This window comes from Hemicordylus capensis, chromosome 14 (assembly GCF_027244095.1).
Source record: "Hemicordylus capensis ecotype Gifberg chromosome 14, rHemCap1.1.pri, whole genome shotgun sequence".
Taxonomy (NCBI): Eukaryota; Metazoa; Chordata; class Lepidosauria; order Squamata; family Cordylidae; genus Hemicordylus; species Hemicordylus capensis.
In genome coordinates this window covers 10,884,893-10,909,436 of record NC_069670.1, presented here as the reverse complement: position 1 = coordinate 10,909,436, position 24,544 = coordinate 10,884,893, and the positions used below count along the sequence as shown (strand labels likewise).

Here is a 24,544-nt window from a genome sequence, read left to right as displayed (position 1 = left end):
TCAAGTGATCCGATGGCCACTTATGCAGCCGTGGACACCACAAAGCACGTTGTCCAGTGTGACTGAGTGAACCATGTAGGCCTAGTCAGACACTGCACTGTAGAGGTGTGCTGACGTCTATCCTCATGGTACATATTCCGGGTACAGGGCCCTCGAATGTGGGGTACGGAGAGGGCTGATGGACTCGTGTACAGCATGATGTGCGAATAACCCTGCCTGTGGACAGAGCTGTACTTGAGTGCACAGTACACATAGGAGGCTGCTGTATACTGAGCCTGACCCTTGGTCCATCTCGCTCAGTATTGCCTGCCCTGACTGGCAGCGGCTTCTCCCAGGTTGCAGGCAGGAGTCTCTCTCAGCCCTGTCTTGGAGATGCTGCCAGCAGGGAGGGAGCTTGGAGCCTTCTGCAGGCCAAACAGGGGCTCTGACACGGGGATGCAGCCCATCCCCTGCGGGGAAGATCTTACAGCGCTTGTAGTCTGAAGTCACCCTAACCAAGTGCAAACCAGGGAGGACCCTGCTCAGCAAAGGGGACAGTTCGTGCTTGCTGCCACCAGACCGGCTCTCCTCCCTTTAATGTCTGTGGCTGCTGCCAGCCCGTGAAACAGGGAGGATGTCCTTGCGCAAGGAATGGAGAAAGCAGGGAGGCTCAGCGGGGGATCTGGGGCAACCTCCACCTCCCCAGCAAAGACTTTAGGGCACCAATGGGGCTGGGGATGATGGGAGTTGTAGTGTTGCAGCAGCTGGGGACCCACGCTTGAGAATGGGGGCCTCCCTCACAGGGCTGTGGGGAGGGTTCCAGAGAGAAGGCCGTGCACTGCTGGGAATGCCCGAGACATGATAGGTCAGTGCAAAGTTCCAAAGAGGGGTGGGGAGGGGGAGGGGGCGACCCCATGATGAGCAGGGCGGCCCCATCAGCAGTGGAGGTGCCGGGGGGACCCCAAGTTCAGGGGGTGAGAGTGAGCAAATAGTTGCAATTTTTAAAAAAATGTTTGCACTGCAGCCCACATTGATAAATAGATTTATTTTTAAATACACAACTAAACGGCAAAACTGTCCCCCGCCGGAGGGCTGCTGTGAAAGCGAGGAGAGCCAGGAGGGAATAGTAAACGTGTGGGGCTGCCCCATAAACCCCAAGTCGTTCAGCATGCAGTGCAGCTGGCCTGCCGCTGAGCTCTAAGTCTGCCCCCAACAGGAAGCTCCCTTAGACCATTCATGCATGCAGCACTCTCTCCTCCAGCTCTCCAGGGTTCCAGACAAGGGAACTCCCTGCCACAAGATGTGGCGACGGCCAAGTAAGTTGTCTGGCTTTAAGGAAGGAACAGACACATTTCTGGAGGAGGAGGAGGAGGAGGAGGAGGAGAGGGCTATCTGTAGACATTAGCTGGGATAGATAGAACCTCCTGATTCAGGAGCACCCTATCTCCAACTGCCTGATAATTTGGGGCGATTGGTACCTTCCTGTCCTGCTTGTGAGCTTCTACCTGAGTGGGCCACCTGGCTGACCACTGTGGGAAACAGGGTGCCGGACCAACTACACCGTGGTCCCATCCACAGGGCTCTTCTTACGTTCTCAAGCACCGATGCGTCCCTCGGAAGGAGATTTCGTTCCCTGTTGGGGCGCAGAAGCAGCAGATCTCCGTCCTTGCAGTGCAACTGCTGTCGGTCTGAGTGGAGACCCCCTCCGAAACATCACAGGGGGCACTGTGAGGCCGGCTCCTCCTCACCCAGTGGTGGTCCTGGGGGAAATAAAACCAAGAAGAAGCGATCATCAGGAGAAGTTTCACAGAGCCTCTTTCGGGGTTGGGGGGGGGAGAGTTTACTTGGTTTTATTTATTTATTTATTTGATTTCTATACTGCCCTTCCAAAAATGGCTCAGGGCGGTTTACACAGAGAAACAACAAATAAATCAGATGCCTCCCTGTCCCCAATGGACTCACAATCTAAAAAAGGAACATAAGAGAGACACCAGCAACAGTCACTGGAGGGATGCTGTGCTGGGGGTGGAGAGGGCCAGTTGCTCTCCCCCTGCTCCATAAAGAGAATCACCACGTTAAAAGGTGCCTCTCTGCCCAGTTAGCAGGGGTTTTAAACTGGTTTGACCCCAGTTTGAAATCTCAAGGGTCCTCCCCCCAAAACTCTGCCATTTCGTGAAGACTAGGTTAAGAGAGTTTTCTCCATTCAGAGAACCACAACTCCTAGCTGAAGGATGGGGGCCATGTGGAAATAAGACCCCAAAGTGCCAGCGTTCAGGGGCAGAGCCCTTGCTTGCAGGTCCCAGGTTCCATCCCTGGCTGGCGGCTTCTCCAGGTCAGGCTGGGAGAAGCTCCTGCCTGAGACTTGGCACTGCCGCTGCCAGTCAGTGTTGACAATCCTGACTAGCGGGACCAAGCGTCTGACTCAGCAGAAGGCAGCTTCCTATACACAAATGTGGTCAGCGTGGCGAGTCGCTTGCTGTTTGCGGGTGAGGGAGAAAGACACAGGCTGACGGAAGGATGTCCACTGAAGGAGCGGGGTTTAGCCCAAAGCTGTCTGACCGGTTAGGGCTGCAGGCAGAGATGGACCTCGGCAGATCCGGAGGAAGTTAATCTGAGACAGCGGTTTGAAACAAGGAACCCAGCAAGCTGCCTTCTGCGGAGCCAGACCCTTGGCCCAGCTAGCTCAGGACGGTCTACACAGACCGGCAGCAGCACTTCTCCAGGGTCGCGGGCAAGAGTGTTTATGCGAAGTCACACAAACAAAGCGATACCCGTCTGCACGCAACTGCAACCCGCTCTCACCGCTCCACACAATGGCCCCCCGAACTCCTTTGGGGCAGTATTACTGAGGTTTAGGCTCGGTGAGGTAGTGAACTGGCACCTGGGCTCTTCTGTTTCAGCTTGTAGGTGGGAGCGCGCAGGATTGAATGTTATCCCATGTATTTTAAAAATCCCTGCCCGTGGAAAACTAGTGCACTAGGCGCAAGGGCTGGCTGGGACTAGCTTTCTACATGCAGGGGGGTTGTTTGGATTTTTTAAAAGGAAGGAGCAGGCGGCCCAGGCCCAGCGTACCCCCCTCGCTAAGCCCTAGGCCATGAGAACCTCGAACTCTGGGCCCTGGCTGAGGGCTGCTCTCCGGCGCTCCTCACCTCTCTCCTCCCGGCTGCTGCTGGGCATCTGGCTGGGGACTTCCCACTCGGCACCAGCCACAGCAGCCTCTTCGCGGGAGCCCCCCAGCATGCCCAGCCGGCGCTGGCGGAAGCGCTGGCGGGGCGTCGCTAGCCCGTCTCCTTCCCCGGACGGTTCCAGCGCCGGCAGGCGGGAGCTCAGCCGGTGCCGGCGAAGCTGCATCTGTTGGCTGTCCACGAGGCTGAGGGTGCTGCTCGCTTTGGGCAGGGGCAGCGGCGAGCCAGGAGTGCTGCGAACTGGGGACGGGGGGAAGAGTCAGGTTATGGGGGGGGCTGGGGGGCTGGAGCCCAAGAGCGGAGTCCCCAAAGAGAAACGGTGGGCAACCGGGCAGCCAGTTCTGCCCCGGGGAGAGCAGAATCCTGCACCCTGCATGCATCACGTCCAGGTCCCGGACTGGGTCTGCCGCTCCCTCCGCGAGGTGGGCTTCCAGCCCCCTCCTCCCTCGCTTCCCCTCCTGGCACGGCCCCCACACTACAGAGCCCACCTCCGCAACCCCAGGGGCCGGGAGCTGGAGGCTCTGCGTCGGTTGGCACCTTAAACGGAACCCAGGTTTTCAGGAAGCCGGATTCTGCACCCAGCATCAAATTCTGCGTTTCTGAGATGTGACCCCAGAACAGTTGAAGCTGGTTCCACCACTCCGGATTTACCAGGAGAAAAAGGCCGGTGGAAAACCTAAAGCCACTCAGCGTCCATTTCAGGGCCCGCCGCCCTCCCCGCCTGCCCCACACCTTCTCTGGGCCCACAAGAACTCACCTGCCCCCTCAGACCGGGGGCCTTCTTGCTCCGTGAGGCTTTCACTGCTGCCAGCCCCCTCGGCCATGGGGCGCAGCTGTTCGTGGGGGGCCTCCCGCCGCGGTTTCATCAGCTTCCTTATTTTCTCCGTGATCCAGTTACTCTTCCTGAGGGGTGGATACAATAAAGGAGGCAAGGTGCTGGGTGCGGATCTCTCCATACGGAGGGGAGAGGATTGGATTGGGGCCAGGGGGCTGGGGGGAAAGGGACACACGACCCGTTTAACGTTTACCCCTTTTAAACCGGTGTAGTGGTCCCTGGTTTATCCGCACAACGGCCCTGTAAGGCAGGGCAGAGCATCTGGCCCAAGACACCCAGAGAGCTTCCCGGCCGCGTGGGGATTTGAACCTGGGTCTCCCAACCCCGAGTCCAGCACTCTAACCGCAACACCACGCTGGCTTTTCTGGCAAAGCTCTGCTCATGTCGGACTTACTTGCCACGAGGAAGGGCTGGTTCCAGCACTCTGTACTGGTCCATGATCTTCTCCACCAGTTTCTGCTTCTCCCGACGCAGCTCCCCCAGCTTGTCCCTGCAGAGGCAAATGAGGGTTGGGGGGGGGATTGAGGGCCAAGACCCTCTGGTCTGCAGGGGGCCCTGCCCTGTGGGGCTGAAGCTGTACCAAGCTGTACCAGAGGAAACCCCGCTTAGGGGCGCCCCAGCTGCTGAAGACAAATGGGGGCCCATTGGGAACAGGGTCTTCTCAGTGGTAGCCTCCCATTGGGGGGGGACCAGCCCCCCAAACCTGTTGGTTTTAGAGGGCTTTTAGGGTGTTCTTATGTGCAGTTCTGATGTACAGCATGCAGAATGCAACCCTCCACCTTTACTCGCCAGTAACTCCAGCTCTGTTCAATAAGGCTTACTCCCTAGTAAATGCACGTAGAAATGCGTCCGCACTCAATTAATTGGCTCTCCTGACTTCATTAGACATCTTTCAGCTGGTTAAAGGGGCCGCTTTAAATCATGGTGCAGCTTTAAAAACAACAACAACACGGATAACTTATTTTTAATGCAAACACATCTCTGCTCTCCTGCTTCAGTTTGTCTTTCTTATGTAAATTGTATTCTAATCAAATTGTATTCAAATTGTATTCTAATTCTAAATTGTATTCTAATCAAGTTGGGAAATTTTAATCTTTTTTAAAAATTAATCAACTAGGATGATCTCTTTCACAGGGCGAAAGCTGTTGTTTCGTGCCATTTTATTCCTCGGTGTGTTTGCCATTCAGTAATTTTGGATGTTTCACTGTAACGGAGGACCAACTGGGCCACGGAGAGCTGGTCTTGTGGCAGCAAGCATGACTCGTCCCCTTGGCTAAGCAGGGTCCATGCTGGTTTGCATTTGGATGGGAGACTCCATGTGTGAGCACTGGAAGATCTTCCCCTTAGGGGATAATGGGGGATAATGCTGCAGGCTTGCATGCAGAAGGTGCCCAGTCCCCTCCCTGGCAGCATCTCCAGATAGGCTGGGAGAGACTCCTGCCTGCAACCTTGGAGAAGCTGCTGCCAGCCTGTGTAGACAATACCGAGTTAGATGGACCAAGGGTCTGACTCAGTAGGAGGCAGCTTCCTGTGTTCCTAAAAAAATTAATAGATTGTGAGCGGACATGCTCCCGCCGGGCTCGGCCACTCACAGGTATTGGCGCTGCTCCTCCTGGAAGTGCTCGCGGCTCTCCATGCTGCGCTCCAGCAGGCGCCTGTTCTCCCGGCTCAGCGCCTGGATTTCGTCCAGAAGGTGCCGGTTCTCCTCCTCCTGGTTCCCCTTCAGCTGGGCCAGGAGCTGCGCAGGCCAGAGGGAAAAGAGGGTCCCACTCCAGGGCTTGTGACCCAGTCCGCCCCTCCCCAGCGGGGCCCCCTCTCAGTCACAAAGCTCATGGCGTGACACGGAGTCGATCGTATTCTCAGCAGAGCCGGCCTTGCCAGGCTGTTGTGAGGATTCCACGGGGATGGAGGGGAGGGGAGGGGCGGGAGATCTTTTCATGGAATCCCGAGAGGAAGGGTGGGGTGGGGGGAAAGCCCCTCGAGAGCAGGGCTGCAGGACGTTGGGAGGGGGAGAGCTGGCCTTGGGGCAGCAAGCATGGCTGGTCCCCTTGGCTCAGCAGGGTCTGCCTTCGTTTGCATTGGCATCACCGTTTTTTGGAAAGCGAGTTAAATCTTGGCTTTTTGCCCAGGCTTTTATAGGATTGTCTCTTGTAGATTGTACTTTGCATGGTTATTTTAGGCTTGTATTTTAAATCTGTAGGCAGACTCATGTTTTTATGTTTTAGCTTAATATTTTAATAGTGTATTTGTATAGTCTTGTTTTAATATTTTTCTGTGAACCGCCTTGCGATTGTTTTAATGAAAGGCAGTATATAAATTTAACAATAAAAATAAAAAAATAAAATGGGAGACTAGAAGTGTGAGCACTGGAAGAGATTCCCCTCTGGGGATGGAGCTGCTCTGGGAAGAGCAGAAGGTTCCAAGTTCCCTCCCGGGCAGCATCTCCAAGACTGGGCTGAGAGAGACTCCTGTCTGCAACCTTGGAGAAGCCGCTGCCAGTCTGTGAAGACAATACTGAGCTAGATGGACCAAGGGTCTGACTCAGTATGTGGCCGCTTCCTCTGTTCCTAACTCGCATCATATATGTGGCTGTGGATAATGGGAGTTGTAGTCTGAAAACAGCTGGAGAACAGATATTGTGTGGCCCTACTTTAAAGAGTGCAGGGGGTGGGAGGAGGAATTGGTGACCTTTGCGCGGTGGGGAAATCCCTGCACGGAAAAAGCTAGTATAGAAGTCAAGGCCTTTCCATGCTCCTCCTCTTCATGCAAGGTCTATCTTTCTATTTTGGCATATGACTTCAGGACCATTGGCGTGCAGGGCCTTTGGTAGGGCAACAAGCAGGAAGTTGGGTCTCTGCCCCACAGAGCTTACAGTCTCTGCAGGAGGCATCAATCCTACAATTCCGCCCGCATGGTTCCAGCCCCTTCTCTGCTGTGGCCATGCATGGGGGCGGGTGGGGGTGTTGGGGTTCCTTACTTCGCACTGGGTGCTGAGGCGCCCCAGGGTGGCATCCAGCTGCTGGTTCTGCTCCTTCAGGGCTGAGCTCTCTGCCTCCAGCCTGGCCTGCTCCAGCTGCAGGCTCGTCACCCGGTTCCTCGAGCTCTGAAGTTCTCCCTGGAGGTCGTCCAGGGCCCGCTCCGTCTGCGCCAGCGTCTGCTTCAGCCTGGGGAGGTGGCCAACAGGAGGGCCGTCAAGGGCCTGCTTCACCAAAGGGGAGCCAGCCCCCACCTCCAGCCCCCAGGACATCACCCACCCCAGGTCTCCCAGAGCCAGAATGGGAGGAAGACCCCCAGCCCACGCCAGGGATCAGGCCTCAGCTCAGTGGGGAGGCATCAGCATGACGGGAAGAAGGTCCCGGGTTCAATCCCTGGCAGCAGCATCTCCAAGATCTGCCTGAGAGAGATCCCCGCCTGCAACCTTGGAGAGGCCGCTGCCAGTCTGTGCTGACAATACTGAGCTAGAGGGACCAATGGCCTGACTCAGTCTATGGCAGCTTCCGATGTTCCACTGTCCCGACATGAAGCAGCTTCCTCTGTTCCTACCCACCCAGACCGCAAGGAGACGGGATTGCATCTTTTCTCCGGTCCCCCCCTTCCTGGGGCCGCTCCCTGGGCCCTCTCACCGCTCGTGGTCCTCCTTCAGCTGGCCGTGCTGCTCTGTCAGCTGCCGGTGGCTGCCCTCGGCCCCCTCCAACAGCTGCGTCTGCTTCCGCAGCGCCTGCTCTTGCTGCTCCAGGCCGGCCTTCTGCCCCAAGAGCTGGCTGTGCCTAGGGTGGGGAGGGCGAGAGGACCAGGCTAGGGAGGGAGCCACGGAGGGGGAAGTGGGGGAGGCCTCGCCCCAGAGTCCCGGAAGGGGCCTTGGAGGGCTTCTAGTCCACCCCCTGCTCCGTGGCTGCCCAGCCTCTCTTTGGAAACCGATAGAGGAGCAGAGCCCACCGCTTTCATGAGGCAGGCGGTTCCACTGCCTAAAAGCGGAGGGAATTCTTTTTGAGGCTGAGCCCCGGGATCTGCTTCCTCGTCCTTCCAGCCCCTCGGCTCCTGTCCTGCCCTCAGTTGCAAAAGAGCCCCAGAGGGGAGGAGGAGAGCGCAGAGCCCGGGTTACCTGCCCTGCAGTTCGCGGTGCTCCTGCTCCAGGCCGCGCAGCGCCCCCTTGAGGCCGGCGTGCTTCCCCAGCAGCCCCTCCAGGTCGACTCCCTGACGCTCGTGCAGCAGCGCCAGCCGGTCGTGGTCCCGCAGCAAGGCCGCGTAGCGCTCCCGCCAGCCCTCCCGCTCCTGCTGGGCCCCCCGGGCCTCTGCCTCCAGGCTGGCCAGCCTCTGCCGCAGCTCCGAGACCTGCGTGTCCAGCGATGCCTGCTGGGAACGCAGGGCCGCCGCCTCTGCCTGCCAGCACGACACAGGGAGGCAAAGACAGAATGTAAGCTCTTTGGGGCAGGGACCTGTCTTCCGCTCTCTTGCTCTGCGAGGCGCCGCGTCCATCCGTTGTTGGGGTTTAGAGTGTCAGACACGGGGCACGGAGACCCCTTTCAGCCACGGCATTCACTCCGAGGCAGTCACGTATCCCTCTGCCCAACCTACCTTACAGGGTGGGGCTATTTATACCTTGTTCCCCAACCACAACAGTTCTCAAAACAGTTTGCATGGGAAATGCACACTGCTCTGAGCTCCTTAGAAGCCACCCTGGGGAGGGAGGGAGCCTCACCACCTGCTTCCAGAGGCACATATTTTTGTGCGAATGGCCTCATTTTAAAAGTCAACCTGGGGACTTCAATCAGTCAGCCGTATTACAGTCATAGACCAGCATAAAAAACAGGGGGTGATTACATGGTGCAAACTATAAGGCATGACGCTATATCCAAAGGCATAAGGAAACATTAAAAAGCATTTAAATGCATAAAAGCGCATAAAATAAGATGAAAGGTATACAAGACGTAAAGGTATAAGAGGCATAAAGAAGATAAAAAGGGATCAAAGGTACCAAAAGGCGTAATTGCATAAAAGCCTACGTGACAGAAATATCGCGAGACTACATAGCTATATAAGATCTGTACTTGTACATGCTGCCCCCAGAAGCCCCATTCACATGATATGTCCAACACCTGTATAGTGAGTGTCCAGAGTGTGCATGGATACAGTCGTTTGCATGTTGCGCTGGATGCAGGCCCAGCTGTACCCTTCCTGTCTGTGCCATGCCTTCGCAATACAGGTGAACACAGGCACAGCCATTCACACACAAACAGGTACGAGTGTAAAGACCTCTGTACCCTCGTACAACGTAACGTGTGAACGGGGCAGATTGCACAGGGGCTGAACGTAATGCGTTAGAGAGAGGTGACTGGAAAAGGCTCTGGCCCAAAGCACAGGCGCTCACCTGCAGAGTGCTGTTCTGGGCCAGCCACGTCCGGCTCTCTTCCTTCTCCCGGGCGCTTTGGCTCTGCAGATCCTGCAGCCTCCCTTGCAGGTCGCCGACCTGCCCCTCCAGCTGGCCGAGGCGCGCCGTGAGGGCCGACTTCTCGGCCTGCAGAGTGGCGTTCTGCAAGAGAGTGGCGGCAGGGAAGCGTCAGCCTCCCGGGGTCGACTTTTCTTTAGTCTTACCAGCATTTGCATTTTCCTCCCTTGCCGTTTTTCTTGCTTTTGTTAAAATTACCCGGGAACCGTGGGAGGGAGAAGCAGAGAGCCCTCGCCCACGCGGGGTCCACAGGAGAGAGGAAGGGTCCGCGCGAGCCCCTCCTGCTCTGGGCCGTGCACTGCACACCCACCTGCCGTTCCACTTCGATGAGTCTCGCACTCAGGGCCTCGCGCCTGGCATCAGCCTGGAGGGGCGGCAGCAGCTGGGGGTCGGGTCTGCCCTGCCCCTCGGTGCCCCAGCTGACGGAGGGCTCCTCGGGGGACCGCGGAAGAGCTGCGCTGCTCTTTGCCTGGAGGGAGAAAGCAGCCGCTGGTGTCTCCAGAGCACCCTCGATCCGGCAGCCCCCGGTGCAAAAGGGCACCTAGCTGGGCTCTCACCTGGCGAAGGCCGCTTGTGAGCTGCTGGTTGAGGGCGCGCAGTTCCTCCAGCTGCCTTCTGAGCGCGCTGTTGTCCTCGGCCAGCTTCTTCCCCGGGGAGAGTCCCTCTGGCTCTTCCTGGGTTTGCTGCTGGCCGCACCTGTTCCAGGAAGCAAGAAACGCGCCATTGCTTGGAGCTCCTGGCTTTAGCTGTTTGGAAGGGGGATGCCCCTTTCGGCTCCTCGCGGCCAGCTTCCTGCTGTCTCTTGCACTGTCAAATGGCTCGAGGTCTCCACTGCAGCGACAGACCTGTCGTCTCCAGAGAACGGGGCAAAATACCTGCTTCCAAACCCCCACGTCTCACGGGAAGTTGGGAAATAACCAAATCACTGAGCATACGGTGTGTTTATAACGCTCTCTTCTGGCATATGGCGAAGGGGGTTAAATTCTGGGCCAGCACGCAACATTTTGAAGAGGTGGCAGCCCCATAGCACAGGGCTTGACAAATCCCAGGCGCCAGGGAGCTGTGGCATCTAGAAATTTAACCCACGTGGCACCTAGATGAGGACATTCAGAGGTAATTTAATAGAATCTTTATTTGTCTCAGACTAGTCCTGTTTCTGATGGAAGTCTGTTTCTTGTAACTGGGATAAAGAAAAGCCCATTTACCCTAACCCCAAGGTCTGCCACTAAATCCGGTCATTTAATTTTATTATTTAGTTCCACATTTACATCCCGCTCTTCCTCCCAGGAGCTCAGAGCCGTGTACATGGTTATGTTTATCCTCCTAACCACCTTGCGAGGTGAAGGAGGAGAAGTGACCGGCCCAGAGTCACCCAGTGAGTCTCGTGGCTCAGTGGGGATTTGAACTCGGGTCTCCCCGTTCCTCCTCCAACCCTCTAACCCCTACACCACACTGGCCCTCATTCTGTCAAGCGCCCATTGCCTGGCTCCTCCATTTGGGGGCTGGCTCCTAGGCCTGGAGGAAACTGGCCCGGGCTGGCCTTAGTGACCTCTCGCGCCCCCTCCCTGGGGACTGACCTGGTCTGCATCGCTTCTTTGAGATGCTCTTCCTTCTTTAGCAGCTGCTCCCTCAGCTGAGCCAGGGTGGCCTCCCTCTCTTCCGCCTTGCCCTTCTCCCTCTGGAGCTCCTGCAAAAGTTATGCAGCCCGTGAGGCAGAAAATCCAGGGCGCGGGGGGGGGGGCAGTATTTGCAGCCACCTATATATATATGGAGCCAAATGACTGGATGCAAAGAATTGAATCAAATTGGGGTTTCCCTAATCTAGCATTATTTGCAAGAATCCCAGCAAGCCTGAAACAGCCCACCAGAAACTGGCCAGTGGTTCATAGGTGGACTCTGTGTGTGTGTGTGTGGAGGGGGTATATGTGTGCTCTGTAACATTAAGAAGATTGGGCTAGCTTTTACCCAGGCTCCCTTTTGCTGTTCGGGGGTAATAAAAACCCCTGCTAACTTGGCACAGAGGCACTTTCTTAACGTGGGGATTCTCTTCCATTTAGCAGGGGGAGAGCAACTGGCCCTATCCACCCCCAGCAGCACAGCATCCCTCCAGTGACTGTCGCTGGTGTCTGTCTTATGTTTCTTTTTTAGACTGTGAGCCCTTTGGGGACAGGGCTCACCATCTGATTCATTTGTTTATTAAATTTGTTACAGTTGTTTATTTATTTGGTTATTAAATAACCATCTTATTTATTTGTTATTTCTCTATGTAACCCGCTTTGGAAACTTGTGTTGAAAAGCAGTATATAAATATTTGTCGTTGTTTCTGTCCTTGCAAGGAGCTGTGTGGAGTGCCTTGACGTGGGTGCTTAGAGGTGCTGTTTTAAGCACCCCTCTCCCTGGCTGGTGTTGAGCAAGGATAACACAACGCACAGGGGCTCTACAGACTGCATCAGTACCCTCGTGGAGCTCACGAAACAAAATACTATGACAGCCGTGAGATTCCTCCAATCTAGCTGTTCCAGCTCCCTTTCCAAGGGCTTGGCTGCATTTCCTATCCTGTAGTGCCCTCTGGTGGGCAAAGCGGAAAACAACATCACTGAAATATTTCCCATCCATCTTCACAAGGGTGTTTCAGATACATTTGCTCCCCAAATCAGTTAATTTGGACAACGCACCCCAGATTTCTTCATCAGAGACCAGTACAGGAAAACAGGGGCAGCAGAAACATAGGATGCTGCCCTATAACGTCAGACGGTTACTCCGTCTTGGCTCTGATCTGGCTGTGTATTGTCTACACGGACGGGCAGCGGCTTCTCCGAGGCTGCAGGCAGGAATCTCTCCCAGGCCTATCTTGGAGATGCTGCCAGGGAGGGGACTTGGGACCTTCTGCGTGCAAAGTAGGGGCGATACCGGTTCCTGCTGTTGGCGAGGGCTTTTGCGGGGAGGAAAGCAGGTGGAGTTTAAAAGCCCCTAGGAGCACGCAGGAGAGAATGCAGCATTGGGGATACAGGCTTCCATATTGCTGTGGGCTCCCTGCCTGGTTACTGCCTGTGGGTCTCTCCCTATGGTTTGGGTTTAAAGAAACCCCCAGCTGGTCTCTGGAGATGTGACCAAGGGCTGCTCGGGCTTCTCAGGGGCCCACATGTGTCGCCACCACCTCCGCCCTGCAGGTCCGGCCACCCAGAAAGCCCACCCAAATGGTAGCAAGCCTGAATGGTCACCTTTGCTAAGCAGGGCCCGCCCTGGTCTGCATAGGGATGGGAGGCTCCCTGGGGGAGCGCTGGAAGAGACTCCCCTCAGGGGCTGGGAAGAGCGCTTGCCTGCCTGCAGGCAGAAGGTCCCCAGTCCCCTCCCTGGCAGCATCTCCAAGATAGGGCTGAGAGAGACTCCTGCCTGCAACCCTTGGAGAAGCTGCTGCCAGTCTGTGAAGACAATCCTGAGCTGGATGGACCAAGGGCCAGACTCGGTATGTGGCAGCTCCCTGTGTGCCCTGCCTGCTCTAACAGAGATTCCCTGGGATGCTGGGACTTGCAGTCAGCCCCCTCTGGCCCAGCCCTCCCCCCGCGGGGACCCCCAGCGCTGCCCCCGGGGCTGCGTTACCTCCTTGGCGATGGCCACGGCCCGGCCCTGGGCGTCCAGCTGCTCCCTCAGGCCGGCGTTCTGGCGCTCCTGCTCCCCGAGGCGCTGGGAGGCCTCCTGGAGGGTGCTCAGCTCCGTCGCCTGCTGCCGGCTCTGGGCCTCGAGCTGGGCCAGGCGCAGCCCCTGGGCCGCCAGGGCCTCCTCCTGGGCCTGGGCCTGGAGACGCCGCCCGTCCTTGTCCAGCTGGCGCCGCTGGGCCTCCGCCCGGCCCAGGGCCTCCTCCAGGGCCCCCTTCTCGGCCTGCAGCTGGGCCAGGGCCACCTTGTGCTGCTCCAGCCCGCGCTGCAGGCTCTCCAGCTCCCGCCGGGCCTCGCGCAGCTCCTCCTCCGCCTGGCGGGCCCTCTGGGCCAGCCGGGCCCCCTCCAGCCGCTCGCCCTGCAGGGCCCGCCGGGCTTCCCCCAGCTCCAGCTCCGCCCGGGTGGCTGCTGCCTGCAGGGCCTGGGCTCCGGCCCGCAGGGCCTCCCGCTCCCGCTCCAAGGCCTGGACTTCCTCCAGCAGCTGCGCGGCCTCCTGCTGGTGCCGTGCGGCCTCCCGCTCGCGCTGCTGCAGGGCCTCGGCCTGGACCTCCTGCAGGCCCCTCAGCCGCTCCTCCAGGGCGGCCGCTCGGTGGGACTCGGCCTCCTGCTGCAGCTCGGCCTCCCGCAGGGCGGCCCCCAGGGCCTGGGCCGCTTCCTCCAGGGCCTGGCGCTCGGGGGCCCCGTCCTGGCCCTCTGGCCCCCGCTCCTGGCGCTCCGAGGCCTCTGCTCCTTCTCCGGCTTCTCCGGCTTCCGGCGGCCGGCTCTCTGGGGCAGCCTCCTGGGGTTCCAGCCCCGCACTCCCAGGCTGGCCGGGGTCCTCCAGTGCTTCCTGAAGCTTCCTGCGGAGCGCCTGGTTCTCCCTCTCCAGGGAGAGCAGCCGGCCGGCCTCTCCCACCTCGCAGTTCAGCAAAACGGGCTCTTCGGAAAGCTCTGGAGAAGGAACGGAAGTCGGACTCTTAGCCCTGGGGTGAGAGGCAGGAGTTTGCAACATAGGGGGCCGAGGCAGCTGCCGTAGACTGAGTCAGACTCTGGCTCCATCTGGCTCAGGACTGTCTACCCAGACTGGCAGCGGCGTCTCCAAGACTGCAGGCCGGAATCTCTCCCAGTCCTGTCTTGGAGAAGCTGCCAGGGAGGGGACTGGGAACCACCTGCTCTTCCCCAAAGAGGCCCCATTCTCCCCTGAGGGGAATATCCAACAGCGCTCACACGTGGAGTCTCCCATCCAAATGCAAACCAGGGCAGACCCTACTTATCCAAGGGGGCCATTCACGCTTGCTCCCTCCAGACCAGCTCTCCTGGTCACGTGTCAAAGCAGGCCAGGCAACACCCACCATTTGGGATCCAGTCTGTTTCCAGTTCTTCAGCTCGGAGGACATCGAGGGGCTCCCCCAAACTTCGCCTCAGCTGTCTCTCCAGCACCAGGTTCTCTCGCAGCAGCTCCTCCGTCTGGCGGCACAGCTGCTCCCGTTCCTGCAGGGGGGGAGAGAAAAGGAGAGCCCTTAATTTCTGCTGTGGCAAATACCGGGATTGCAGCTTCCCGACCCTGTTCCTGCACCCTGTTGCGAGGAAATGAAGAGAAGGCTTTCCCGTCTACACGTCTCCGTCTCAAGAAAAGCTTGGCTTACTCAGTTTCTCCCAACTCAGATGGGTCTCTCATTCCAAAAGCAAGAGAGTGATTCCCAGCTATCAAGAGCTCCCACTGGTGAACCCTCAGCCCACCACCACTCCGGACTATTAACCAGCCACCCGCCTAAGAAAGCTCTAGACGGCCAGCAGCCTACGGATAAATACGTCAAGCCTTCCTGCTCAGGAGCCGACGTGAGCGACGCGAAGAAACCCATCCCAAATGTGGAGGCTCCCCTCGGTGTAGAGAGCGGAAGAAATGGGCCGAGGGAGGCCGAGCGAGCGGGAGGAGGAGGCTGGGTCTGCCAGGGACTGGGAGAAGCCGCCTGCCTCAGAAGGAGGGCCCCACCCCGCCTCTCACCTCCTGGGCCCGGTGGAGGCAGCTCTGCAGCTGCCGCTTCTCTTTCTCCAGCTGGCTCAGGCGGTGGCCCCGGGCCCGAGCGGCCTCCAGCTGCCCCTCCAGCACGGCCTTCGTCTCCAGCAGGGCCTGGGAAAACTCCCGCTCCTCCTGCCAAGCCAAACGAGCTCTCTGGGTGCCCGGCAAGGCGCCCACCGAGCGCCGCCTCCACCCGCCCGCCAGGAACGCCGGGGCTGGCAGGATCCCGGCTCCGGGCCGGCCTCACCTGCAGCTGGACCCGGCACTGCTCCCACGAGGGCAGCCGCTCCCGGAGGGCCGTCAGCTCCGCCTGAAGCCGGTCGGTCCGCAGCGCCTTCTCCCGCAAGGCGTCCAGTTCGTCCCGGTACAGCCCAGCCAAGCGGGCCTCGCCAGCCAGGGTCCGGTTCTGGAGGACGGGTCAGGAAGGGGAGGCGTTGGGCACGTAGGGGCGGCGCGGAGCAAAGCCACGGCGCCAAGGAAAAGGGCCGCTGGGCTCCTCACCGCCCCAGCCCTCGTACCTCCTGCCGCGTCTTCTGAAACTGCCCCTCCAAATCCTTGAGTTCGTCCTGCTGGTCCAGCAGCTCTTCCACCTTCTCTGCCCTGGGGGCCGGGCGGCAGGGGGGTTAGGATCCCCCCCTAAGGAAGAGGGGCGCAACCCCCACCCCGCAATGCTCCAGCACCCCCAGGGAGCCCTAAGCCATGCCCCGAAGCTCCCGTTGCCTTCCGCTCCGGATGGTGCAGGCTCCCCTGGCCTGGGCGTCTGCCCAGAAACTCCGCTTTGGGGAACCAGCAAGCAGGAAAAGAGGACGCCAAGAAGGAACCTGCAAGGACTCTCGGCAGGCCTGCTGCCGGCCATGTTGGGGCCACGTTCTTGGGAAACCTTCATAGCAGAGGGAGAGTCGGAAGGATTCCCCTGCAGAGATTTCCCTCACTCCAGAACTCTGGTCTTCTCGGGCACCGCCATGCCACCCCCCCCGCCCGCCCCCCATTTCTCAGGGGGGCGCCCCTCTCCACTCACAGCTCCTGCTGCAGACGCCACACCTGGGCCCGGGCTTCTGCCAGCTGGACCCCGAGATGCTGCCGGTGGGTCTCCGGTGGGGGGTCTCGGGGGGCTCCTGGTTCCTGCTGCTGCAGCGCCCACAATTGCTGGGGGGGGGAGAGAAGGAGCAACAGGGTGAGGCTGTGAGGGCAGGGGGGAGCGGCAGCCCCGGGGGGGGAAGAGGGGCTCCGTAGAGAGAGGGGCCCGCCAGGGAGATCTCCCCACTGGGGAATGCTTCAGGAGCCCCCTTCCTGGGCCCCCACCGGGAAGCGAGTGCCCACGTCCTGATCGACTACTGCCAGGGGCATCCGGGGGGGGTGGACAAAGGCTTGGGCACCCAGTTTATAGACTCTGAAGGCTTATGCAAAGCTTCTATCCAGAGTTATTGGGTGCAGGGTTTTTTTTTACTCCCACGGAGGCGTGATATTGCCCTGCTCCGCTCACACAAACCCCTCGAATCTAGGTATGAAGTGGGCCGCCGCCATTAGAGCGTGATGGTGTGACTCCACCCCCAGGCAGGAATCTCCGATTCATCCCGGGCCATCAGCCGCCTTGGCCTTGGCGGTTCACACAGCCGCAGCCCCGGGGCCCCTCCTCGAGGGGCAGGGTTGCAGCCAGCCACCCTGCCTCTGTCCCCACCTCCAGGACTCCGTCTCGCTCGTGCACCAGCGCCCCGACCCGAGAGACCACGATCTGCAGGAGCTGCTCCGCCTCGGAGGGCCCCGACTCCTTCCACTGCAGCCTCAGCACGTTCTCCGGCTCCTGGGTGACCTGGGAAGGAGAGGAAGCGGGGTGTGGAGACACAAGCACTCTCTTTGCGCCGGACACACACGGCCGCCGGCTCCTGGTGTCCGCTATAAGAGGCGGCCGGCCTAAGCCACCGTCCAGGGGTCTTGGGAAGGATTGAAGCGGAGTGGCCGAGCGGCTGCATTTCGTGCGGGAGCTCCGAAGTATTTATAGCCCTGGGGAAGACTTCTCCTGGGCCTGAAAGCCTGGAGGGTGTGTGTGTGGGGGTGCTGCCAGTCATTGTAGGCAGTCCTGAGCAAGACGGACCAAGGGTCTGACTCCGTAGTCAGCAGAGCTCCCTATGTGCAGGGTGCAGAATGGGGTTATATCCAAGCCGTAGCTGGAGATGCTGCCAGCCCAGGATTGAACCTAGGACCTCCTGCAGGCCCAGCAGAGGCTCGACCCCTGAGCTCCAGCCCCCTCCCCATAAGGGAATCTCTTTTTATTATTTACATTTTATATCCCGCTCTTCCTCCCAGGAGCCCAGAGCGGTGTACTACATACTTAAGTTTCTCCTCACAACAACCCTGTGAAGTAGGTGAGGCTGAGAGAGAAGGGACTGGCCCAGAGTCACCCAGCCAGTCTCATGAGGCTGAAGGGGGATTTGAACTCGGCTCTCCCCGGTCCTAGTCCGGCACTCTAACCACGACACCACGCTGGCTCTTCTTCTCTTCTAGCAGACGGCACTCGCACGCAGCCGCCCTAGCCAAGTGGACCACTCCCGCTCGCTCCCCACCGCCCTCCCAAGCAAGCAAAGCCCTTACCTGTTGGATAGCAGCAGCTAGGGCGGCCTGGGTGCCGAGGTCCAGCGTCTGGATGTGGGCAATGACCTTGTCTCGCCGTTCGCACTGTGGGAGGTTCGGAGATGGTCAACTTCCCTAACAGAGGGGCTGCTGGTTCTCTGGGCTGCTGCTGCTCTTCCAGGTCTGACTGGCGGGAGCTGGGGACAGGGTCTTCCCGGCCCCAGGGCGGTGGCATCCCCTCTCCAGGGAGCCCGGCCCTCCTCTGTGCCCACACGGGCCTCTCGCTGGCAAGGCCTTTGCGGTTTCACTTCCTCCGGCCAGGCTGCCAGCCAGCCTCCTGGGACTGAGCAGAGGCCCAAATCCGCTCCCCAGGAGAGAGAAGCCGCTGAATGGGTTCTCTTCCTCCTCCTCCTCCTCCTCCTCCTCTCCCAACCTGACATACCTGGACGGCACTTCCCAGCAAAAGCAGGAGTAGCTTCTTCATCTCCCCTACGGCCTGGGCTGGGAATGGAAATCCAAATGGGGAAAAGGGAGGGTTGAGCCCGTCTGGTGGCAGCAAGCATGAATTGTCCCCTCTGCTAAGCAGGGTCCCCCCCCCACCCCCGGTTTGTTAGCTCAGGATTGTCTACACTGACTGGCAGGAGCTGTCCGAGGTTTCAGACTCAGGGGTCTTTCCCAGCCCCACCTGGAGATGCTGCCAGGGATTGAACCGGGGACCTTCTGCATGCCAGGCAAGGGCTCTACTCCTGAGCTATGCCCGGTACCTGATATAGGAGTCAGATAACTAACTCCACTTCTTCAGGGGCTGGAGCTTAGCTTGCTTGCTCTCTTTTTTAAAGAAAGCTGGGAATCGGGGGGCAAATGATAGGAGGAATCCGAACCTCAAAGCGATTCAAATCTAACCTGGCGCGATTCAATTTGGACCCAAATCTAGCCCATGGACCACAGGGGTGATCTGTTCTGTATCAAAATCACCCGAATCAGCTAGATTCAGGTACAAATCGATTTGTACCCGAATTGATCTGCACACCCTTAGCAAGCATATAAACCAGGGCTGGGTACTATTTTAAATATCTGAAGTTAATCTTTGTACTGTTTTAATTGTTTTCTACTGTTTCTAAATATGTTGTGAACCACCTTGGGATCATTTTTTAATGAAAGGTGGTATATAAATCTAATGGTAAATAAAAATAACTGGCCCGTGGGCTCAGTGGTCGCCACCCTGACGGGCCCCAGCAGCTCTCTAGGGGCTGAGGGTCTTTCCCTGGGATTGCACCCAGGACCTCTTGCCACTGAGCAGCAGCCCCCTCCCCAGAGGAGGTAGGGGAGGGTCTCCCATCCCGGCACTGGTCACACCATTTCTGGCTTGGCGGCAGCAAGGTGGCCCATATGGACTGTGTGCCCACAGGCCATGCTCTGGGGCCCCTAGGTGAGCCATGATGAAGCCTCTGCACCCCACAAATGCTTAACCTCTGGGGACCACCGGGCTGGGGGCAAGCCCAGAAGAAGGGCAATGCTTTGCTCACCCAAAGGACATTCCAACATTCCTTCCCACTGTTCCAAGGAAAAAGAAAAAGTGAGGGGCAGTGATTCACGGGGGACAGGGCTGCCCTGGTAAAGAGAGAGAGTGGGGGGGGGTGGTGGTGGTGGTGGAGGAGGGTTAGCATTTCAAACTTCGTGCCAGAGGGCTTACCTGTGAGGGGATCCCTGGCCAAGAGGTGTACATTCGGAGGCATGGTCAGAATCAGTTGTTGCAGGACATCCTGGCAAATGGAAGAAAGAAAAGGATTGGGGTGTGTGTGTCGGGGGGGGAGGGAATCCCTCCAATTACAGGGAACAGCGGTAGCGAGCAGGAACTGTCCCCTTTGCTAAGCAGGGTCTGCCCTGCTCTGCATTTGGATGACTTTCCTCCATGAGGGGAGGGGGCCGTAGCTCAGTGGCAGAGAAGGAGGTCCCAGGTACACTCCCTGGCAGCATCTTCAGGTAGGGCTGGGGCTGGGAGAGACCCCTGCCTGAAACCTTGGAGAGCTGCTGCCATTCAGGGTTGGCAGTCCTGAGCTGGAGGGACCACAGGTCTGGCTCTGCATAAGGCAGCTTCCTAGGCAATGACTTTTATGAATAATAAACGTCTAGTTTAGTTCAACGGCATCACTAGTGGAATCTGCACATGTTGGATTTCTTCTGCCTTCCTCTTGGGGTGGGGCTCAGTGAATGGGGCTCAGTGCTTTGCATGCAGGAGGTCCCAGGTTCACTCCCTGGCAGCAGCATCTCCAGGTAGGGCTGGGAGAGACCCCTGAGCCGGAAACCTGGGAGAAGCCGCTGCCAGTCAGGGTCGGCAATCCTGAGCTGGATAAGCCAAAGGTCTGCATCAGCAGAAGGCAGCTTCCTATGTTCCTGGGGAGAATACATCCACACATTCAAACAGCCACTTATTTTGGTGCCCCCCACCTGGTAGAAACCCTGCAGTTTCTGCAAGACTGTCTGCAGTCTTTGGAGCCGGTGTGCTTCATCGCTTTGCTCACCCCACGGCCAGCGTGTCCCCCCGGGAATCAGGTCTCTGCCGGAAGGAAAAAAGGAATCAGGCACAGGGGAGAAGAGGGAGAGACATTCGTGCATCCAACATTTTCTCTCTCCCTTGCCTATTGGCTTCAGCCGTGGTTCTGTTGCAGTCCAGAAACTGAGTTTCATTCCTACCCTTTTAAACTGTTCTAGGGTTGATTCGTCTTGTACCATTCCAGGCTTCCGTGCAAACCAGGATTTAAGGGCGAGGTAGGAACTTTTTTCTTTCTCTCTTTAAGACATGAAAGAAAAGGAACTTTTGCCCCAACTTTGATTATTCCTTGATTCATTGAAGTCATATTACGGAAAACAGTTCAGTTTATTGTGATCTTTGATTAAATACAGATTTCAATCCAGACCCAAATAAAGAGTAACTGAATGGGCGGGCAGTGGGTAGACTCAACTGAAAAACAATGTATAAAGATAAACACAATTCTGCACATTACTGTGATTTTAAAGACAGCAAATTTTTAGTCTGATTGTATATCTATATCCTTATGTATATCTTCTGATCAGTGTTCCCTCTCATAGGGATTCCCAGATGTTGTTGACTACAACTCCCAGAATCCCCAACTGCAATGCCTTTTGCTTTTGAAGGCATTGCAGCTGGGGATTCTGGGAGTTGTAGTCAACAGCATCTGGGAATCCCTGAGAGAGGGAACACTGCTTCTGATTTATTTGTTTTATCCATATTTTATTGTGGGAAGGCCTATGGACCAAATAAACTACCAATACTTCTGAAATAAGACAAAAAATTGTTCCAATATTAAGTCAAGGGGCCCTCCAGATGTTGCTGGACCCCGACTCCCATAATCCCCAGACACAATGGCCAAAGTCCATCAACATCTGGAGACCCACCTTTGAGAACCTCTGGAGAAAGGCAATTAAATCCACTTCTCCACCAACTTGTCTTCTGTGCCATCTTCTTTAGAGCTTTCATCCTGTGTACATTTAGTCATACACCCAGCCCTCCTCCAACTATGATTTAACCAGTCCAGCCATGATGGTGACACTCACAAAGGTAGGTAAAACCAGCACACCAACTCCCACAATCCCTTGAGAGAAGCCATGACAGTTAAGCTGGCATGCAATTAGGGTTGCCATGCCCCCCCCCCGAATTTAGGGTCACCCCCCGGATTTTGGCTCCTCCACCCGGCTGCTAAATTCCACCCGGATTTACATACTTAAGTTTGTCTTTCACAACGAGTAGGTCAGGCTGAGAGAGAGAAGTGACTGGCCCAGAGTCACCCAGCAAGTCTCATGGCTGGATGGGGATTTGAACTCGGGTCTCCCCGGTCCGAGTCCAGCACTCTAACCACGACACCAGGCTGGCTCTCATGTTGCTGAGGGCAGCCCGGCTGCCCAGTGACTGACTCACAGCCTCTCCATGATGTGGATGAGGAGGTCTCCCCTGGCCAGTCTGAGGAAATACTCCTGGGGGCCCTCGGATCTCTTCTCCTCCTTCTTCTTCGGGGAAAGGGGGCTGCCCGATTCCAGCAGACTCTCCTCCAGGGTCTGCATCTGTTGCGGGGAGGAGAAGACAAAAGAGACGCGGATGGACGAGGCCACGAGGCAGAACTCCAGAGCGGCCACCACTGGCCTGGCCTGCAAGCCCATAAAGGCATAAGCCAGCACCCGTCTGAAACCAGGGGCCACCTCAGAGTCCAAAGGGGCCCCCCTCCTAACTCTGACAGAGGCCACTCCTTTCTGGGGGGTGGGGGCACCCTCTTTCTGGAATATGGAAACCTCGCCCCCCGAAGGAGCCTCACCTGTCCCCGGCTCTCTTAGATGCCGGGGCGGGGGGGAAGTCCTTTTGTTCTAAAAATATGTTTACAGGCTTGTCTTTTGTCGTACTTTTTGTTTGTTTTAATGTGCTTTTAACAGCCTGTTTTATTTCACTGTTTGAGTCGCCCAGAGAACAATTTGCGATGACTAAATAAAGTATTTCTTCCTATTCTTATTCTTGTGGTTGTTATTCTTGGGTGTGGGATAGCCAATTCCTCCCCCCCCCCCGCCCCATTCTTTTCACCTTCTCAAGCCATTAACATCTCCAGTTGCTCAAGGAGTCACCTGGAGACGGATGCTGGTTCCTGGGGACCCCCGGGCCAGCCTGGAGGGTGGCAGGCGACCCAAAGACGCAACCCTCCTCCGTAGACCACACAGAGGGCGCAGCCAGCTTCTTGCAGGTTCTGGTACCCTTGTGTCAGAGCGCAGGAGGGGTTCCCCAAGACCGGGGTCTTCTCTACTAGAGGTGAGCACTGATGCAATCATTTTGAGTGACCTCGTCCAAGGTCCTGCTGACACCCCCAGGTTCAGCACGACGTCAGCTGCCTCACGACCCACGGCGGGGAGCTCCCCTCTTTGGCTGCCCCAGCACAGCAAACCTCCCCTGACCCCCCTGCAAGAGATGCTCACCCAGGTGACCAGCGGCCCTGTCCAGAAGACCTCCAGCATCTCCGAGACGTCTTGGTCCATGGTGTCATCCAAGAGGTGCCCTTTTCGGAGCCGGAGGGGTCCTGTGGGCATTAGGTGTGCCTGCTACCCAGCACTCGGCGCTGGTAGGAGTTCAGCTGAAACTTCCTTCCGCAATTCGGCAGGGTGGCGGGGCGGGGGGAGAGAGGAAGTTCAGCCGCCAGAGTCACGACATCAAGCCAAAGGGCTCTCTCCTTGCTTCCCACCGCAAAGGCAGGGCCCCTGGTGGACCACGTCCCTGTTGGGAGGTGGCTACTGTGCCTCGGGAGACCTCAGGCCAAAGCAGCACCCCAGGGCAGCTTCACAGGACGGCCCCTGTCGCCTCCGCTTCCCGCTCCTGCTGTGGGGAAACCACAGGCAAGGTGGCAATGTTGCAACTGAAGGCAGAAGGGAAGCTCAGCAGCAACGCCTCGAACCGTCCTCTCAGGCTTGTGGTCTGAAGCGTCCGATGGTGGAAGAGCCTACAGGCCTCTGCATGAAGCCATTTGCCATCAACGGCTGCAGGATCTGGACGACGAGGAGGCCATGAGGTGGAAGGTTCCAATGGCTCCTCCAGCCTCATCTGCAGCTGCGGTTTCAGCTGCGCAGTGTGGAAGACCTGCTGTGACTCACGGTGGCTTTATTTGGTCGGCTTCTCTACTCCCCCACGCCTCTCCCACGTCCGTTCAGCCTATTTTTTCCAACCCCTGCCGAGATGCACGAGGCTCCTACAGCCAATGTCACAATGAACTGTCCACCAGCATTGTGCCAGGCCCAGAGTGCACAAGTGAGTGTGCAAGAGGGGGAGGAGTATCATGAAGGAGTACTAGGAGTGGGGAATTGCAGAGCAGAGAGAGAGTTCTGCTCAGGGCTTCTTTGCTTAAAATACAGCACATCCCACCGTCTACCTGACAAACATGCAACTTTCATCTGAAACGCAGCTATGAACATTCCAGTCCAACAATTCCCCGAAGCCATCTTCCTGGGAGCCTCGTCCCCTTATAATTCCAGAGACGGGCCTTCAGTAGTGGAGCAATGCACTCTGCACATGCTCAGTGGCAATATGATTGCAAAGCTTGCTGCCACGGAAGAGCCTGAGATGCAGCCCTGGCTCCAGTTAAGGACCCGTTAAGGGAGGCTGTAAACAGGGAAGGGGATCCTACCCCAGGGAAGCCCCCGGGCAAGGGGGTGGACTTGGAGGGGGCAGTGGGCCAATCTACGTGAGTCCAAAGCCACCCAAGTCCTCCTTGTGCTCAGGAAAGAACCTGCACCCATTTCCTGGTGTGCTGAAAACAGAACTGGCTTTGAGACAGAGCCATCGATCAGACAGCCGCTTGGCCCTGCAGGCAGCCAGATTTGCTGCATTTTCTAGAGATGTTGCATTCCCACAGCTGGCCCCCCGAGCCATTTAGGGATTGCAAGCTTGCTTTTAAGAAACAGGAGCATGATATTTTAGGCGCTAAATCAAGGCAAGCCTGGGCCGAGCCAGGGCCTGACTCGGCTGAGTTGCTTGCGAGATCCAGAGCTAAGAATAGACCCCTTCTAGGGAAACCTTCTGGTGTCAAGATGAAGATGCATTCGCAATGCCTCGGAAAGGGCACAGGCCCATCCCTGGTTTCAGAATCGCTGAAGAACCATCGCAAAGACGGAAAGCGGGGGGGGGGGGAACCTTGTGCTTTTGTTCCTATGAGAAATGGAACCACTGTGACTAATAGTTCCTGCGCATAAATTATTTGAAGGGTTTTTGGATGGTGGTGGGGGGGGAGAAACCAGCTCTGGCCAATAAAACCACGCCGGGGCCCTTTCCTCTCCCTGCCTGGGACTGCCAGCTCGGACAACGCTACGCCTGCAGAGCTCTTCTCCCAC

At 57.6% G+C, this 24,544-nt stretch overlaps 1 protein-coding gene across 4 annotated transcripts; it reads right to left on the bottom strand.

Moving 5' to 3' along the window:
- Positions 1-1,009: 1,009 nt before the first annotated feature.
- CCDC88B (coiled-coil domain containing 88B) lies at positions 1,010-24,543 on the bottom strand. 4 transcript variants are annotated; one of them, XM_053278139.1, is made up of 25 exons: positions 22,643-24,543; positions 21,606-21,748; positions 20,117-20,225; positions 19,362-19,431; positions 18,111-18,169; positions 17,690-17,773; positions 16,779-16,910; positions 16,119-16,246; positions 15,619-15,700; positions 15,348-15,506; positions 15,086-15,232; positions 14,433-14,571; positions 13,046-14,031; positions 11,023-11,132; positions 10,003-10,141; positions 9,756-9,914; positions 9,368-9,529; positions 8,102-8,379; positions 7,623-7,766; positions 6,977-7,163; positions 5,592-5,737; positions 4,394-4,489; positions 3,922-4,067; positions 3,129-3,404; positions 1,010-1,739 (listed from the first exon to the last, which is right to left on the bottom strand). In XM_053278139.1, the coding sequence occupies exons 1-25, from the start codon at positions 22,751-22,753 to the stop codon at positions 1,693-1,695; spliced, it is 4,239 nt and encodes a 1,412-aa protein (XP_053134114.1). In that variant the 5' UTR covers positions 22,754-24,543; the 3' UTR covers positions 1,010-1,692. The 4 variants fall into 4 exon arrangements, 3 of the variants coding, with proteins under 3 accessions (XP_053134114.1, XP_053134115.1, XP_053134117.1); XM_053278140.1 differs by lacking the exons at positions 21,606-21,748; positions 22,643-24,543 and adding an exon at positions 20,363-20,554; XM_053278142.1 differs by lacking the exons at positions 21,606-21,748; positions 22,643-24,543 and adding an exon at positions 20,363-20,554 and having other exon boundaries at positions 18,111-18,164.
- Position 24,544: the final 1 nt, after the last annotated feature.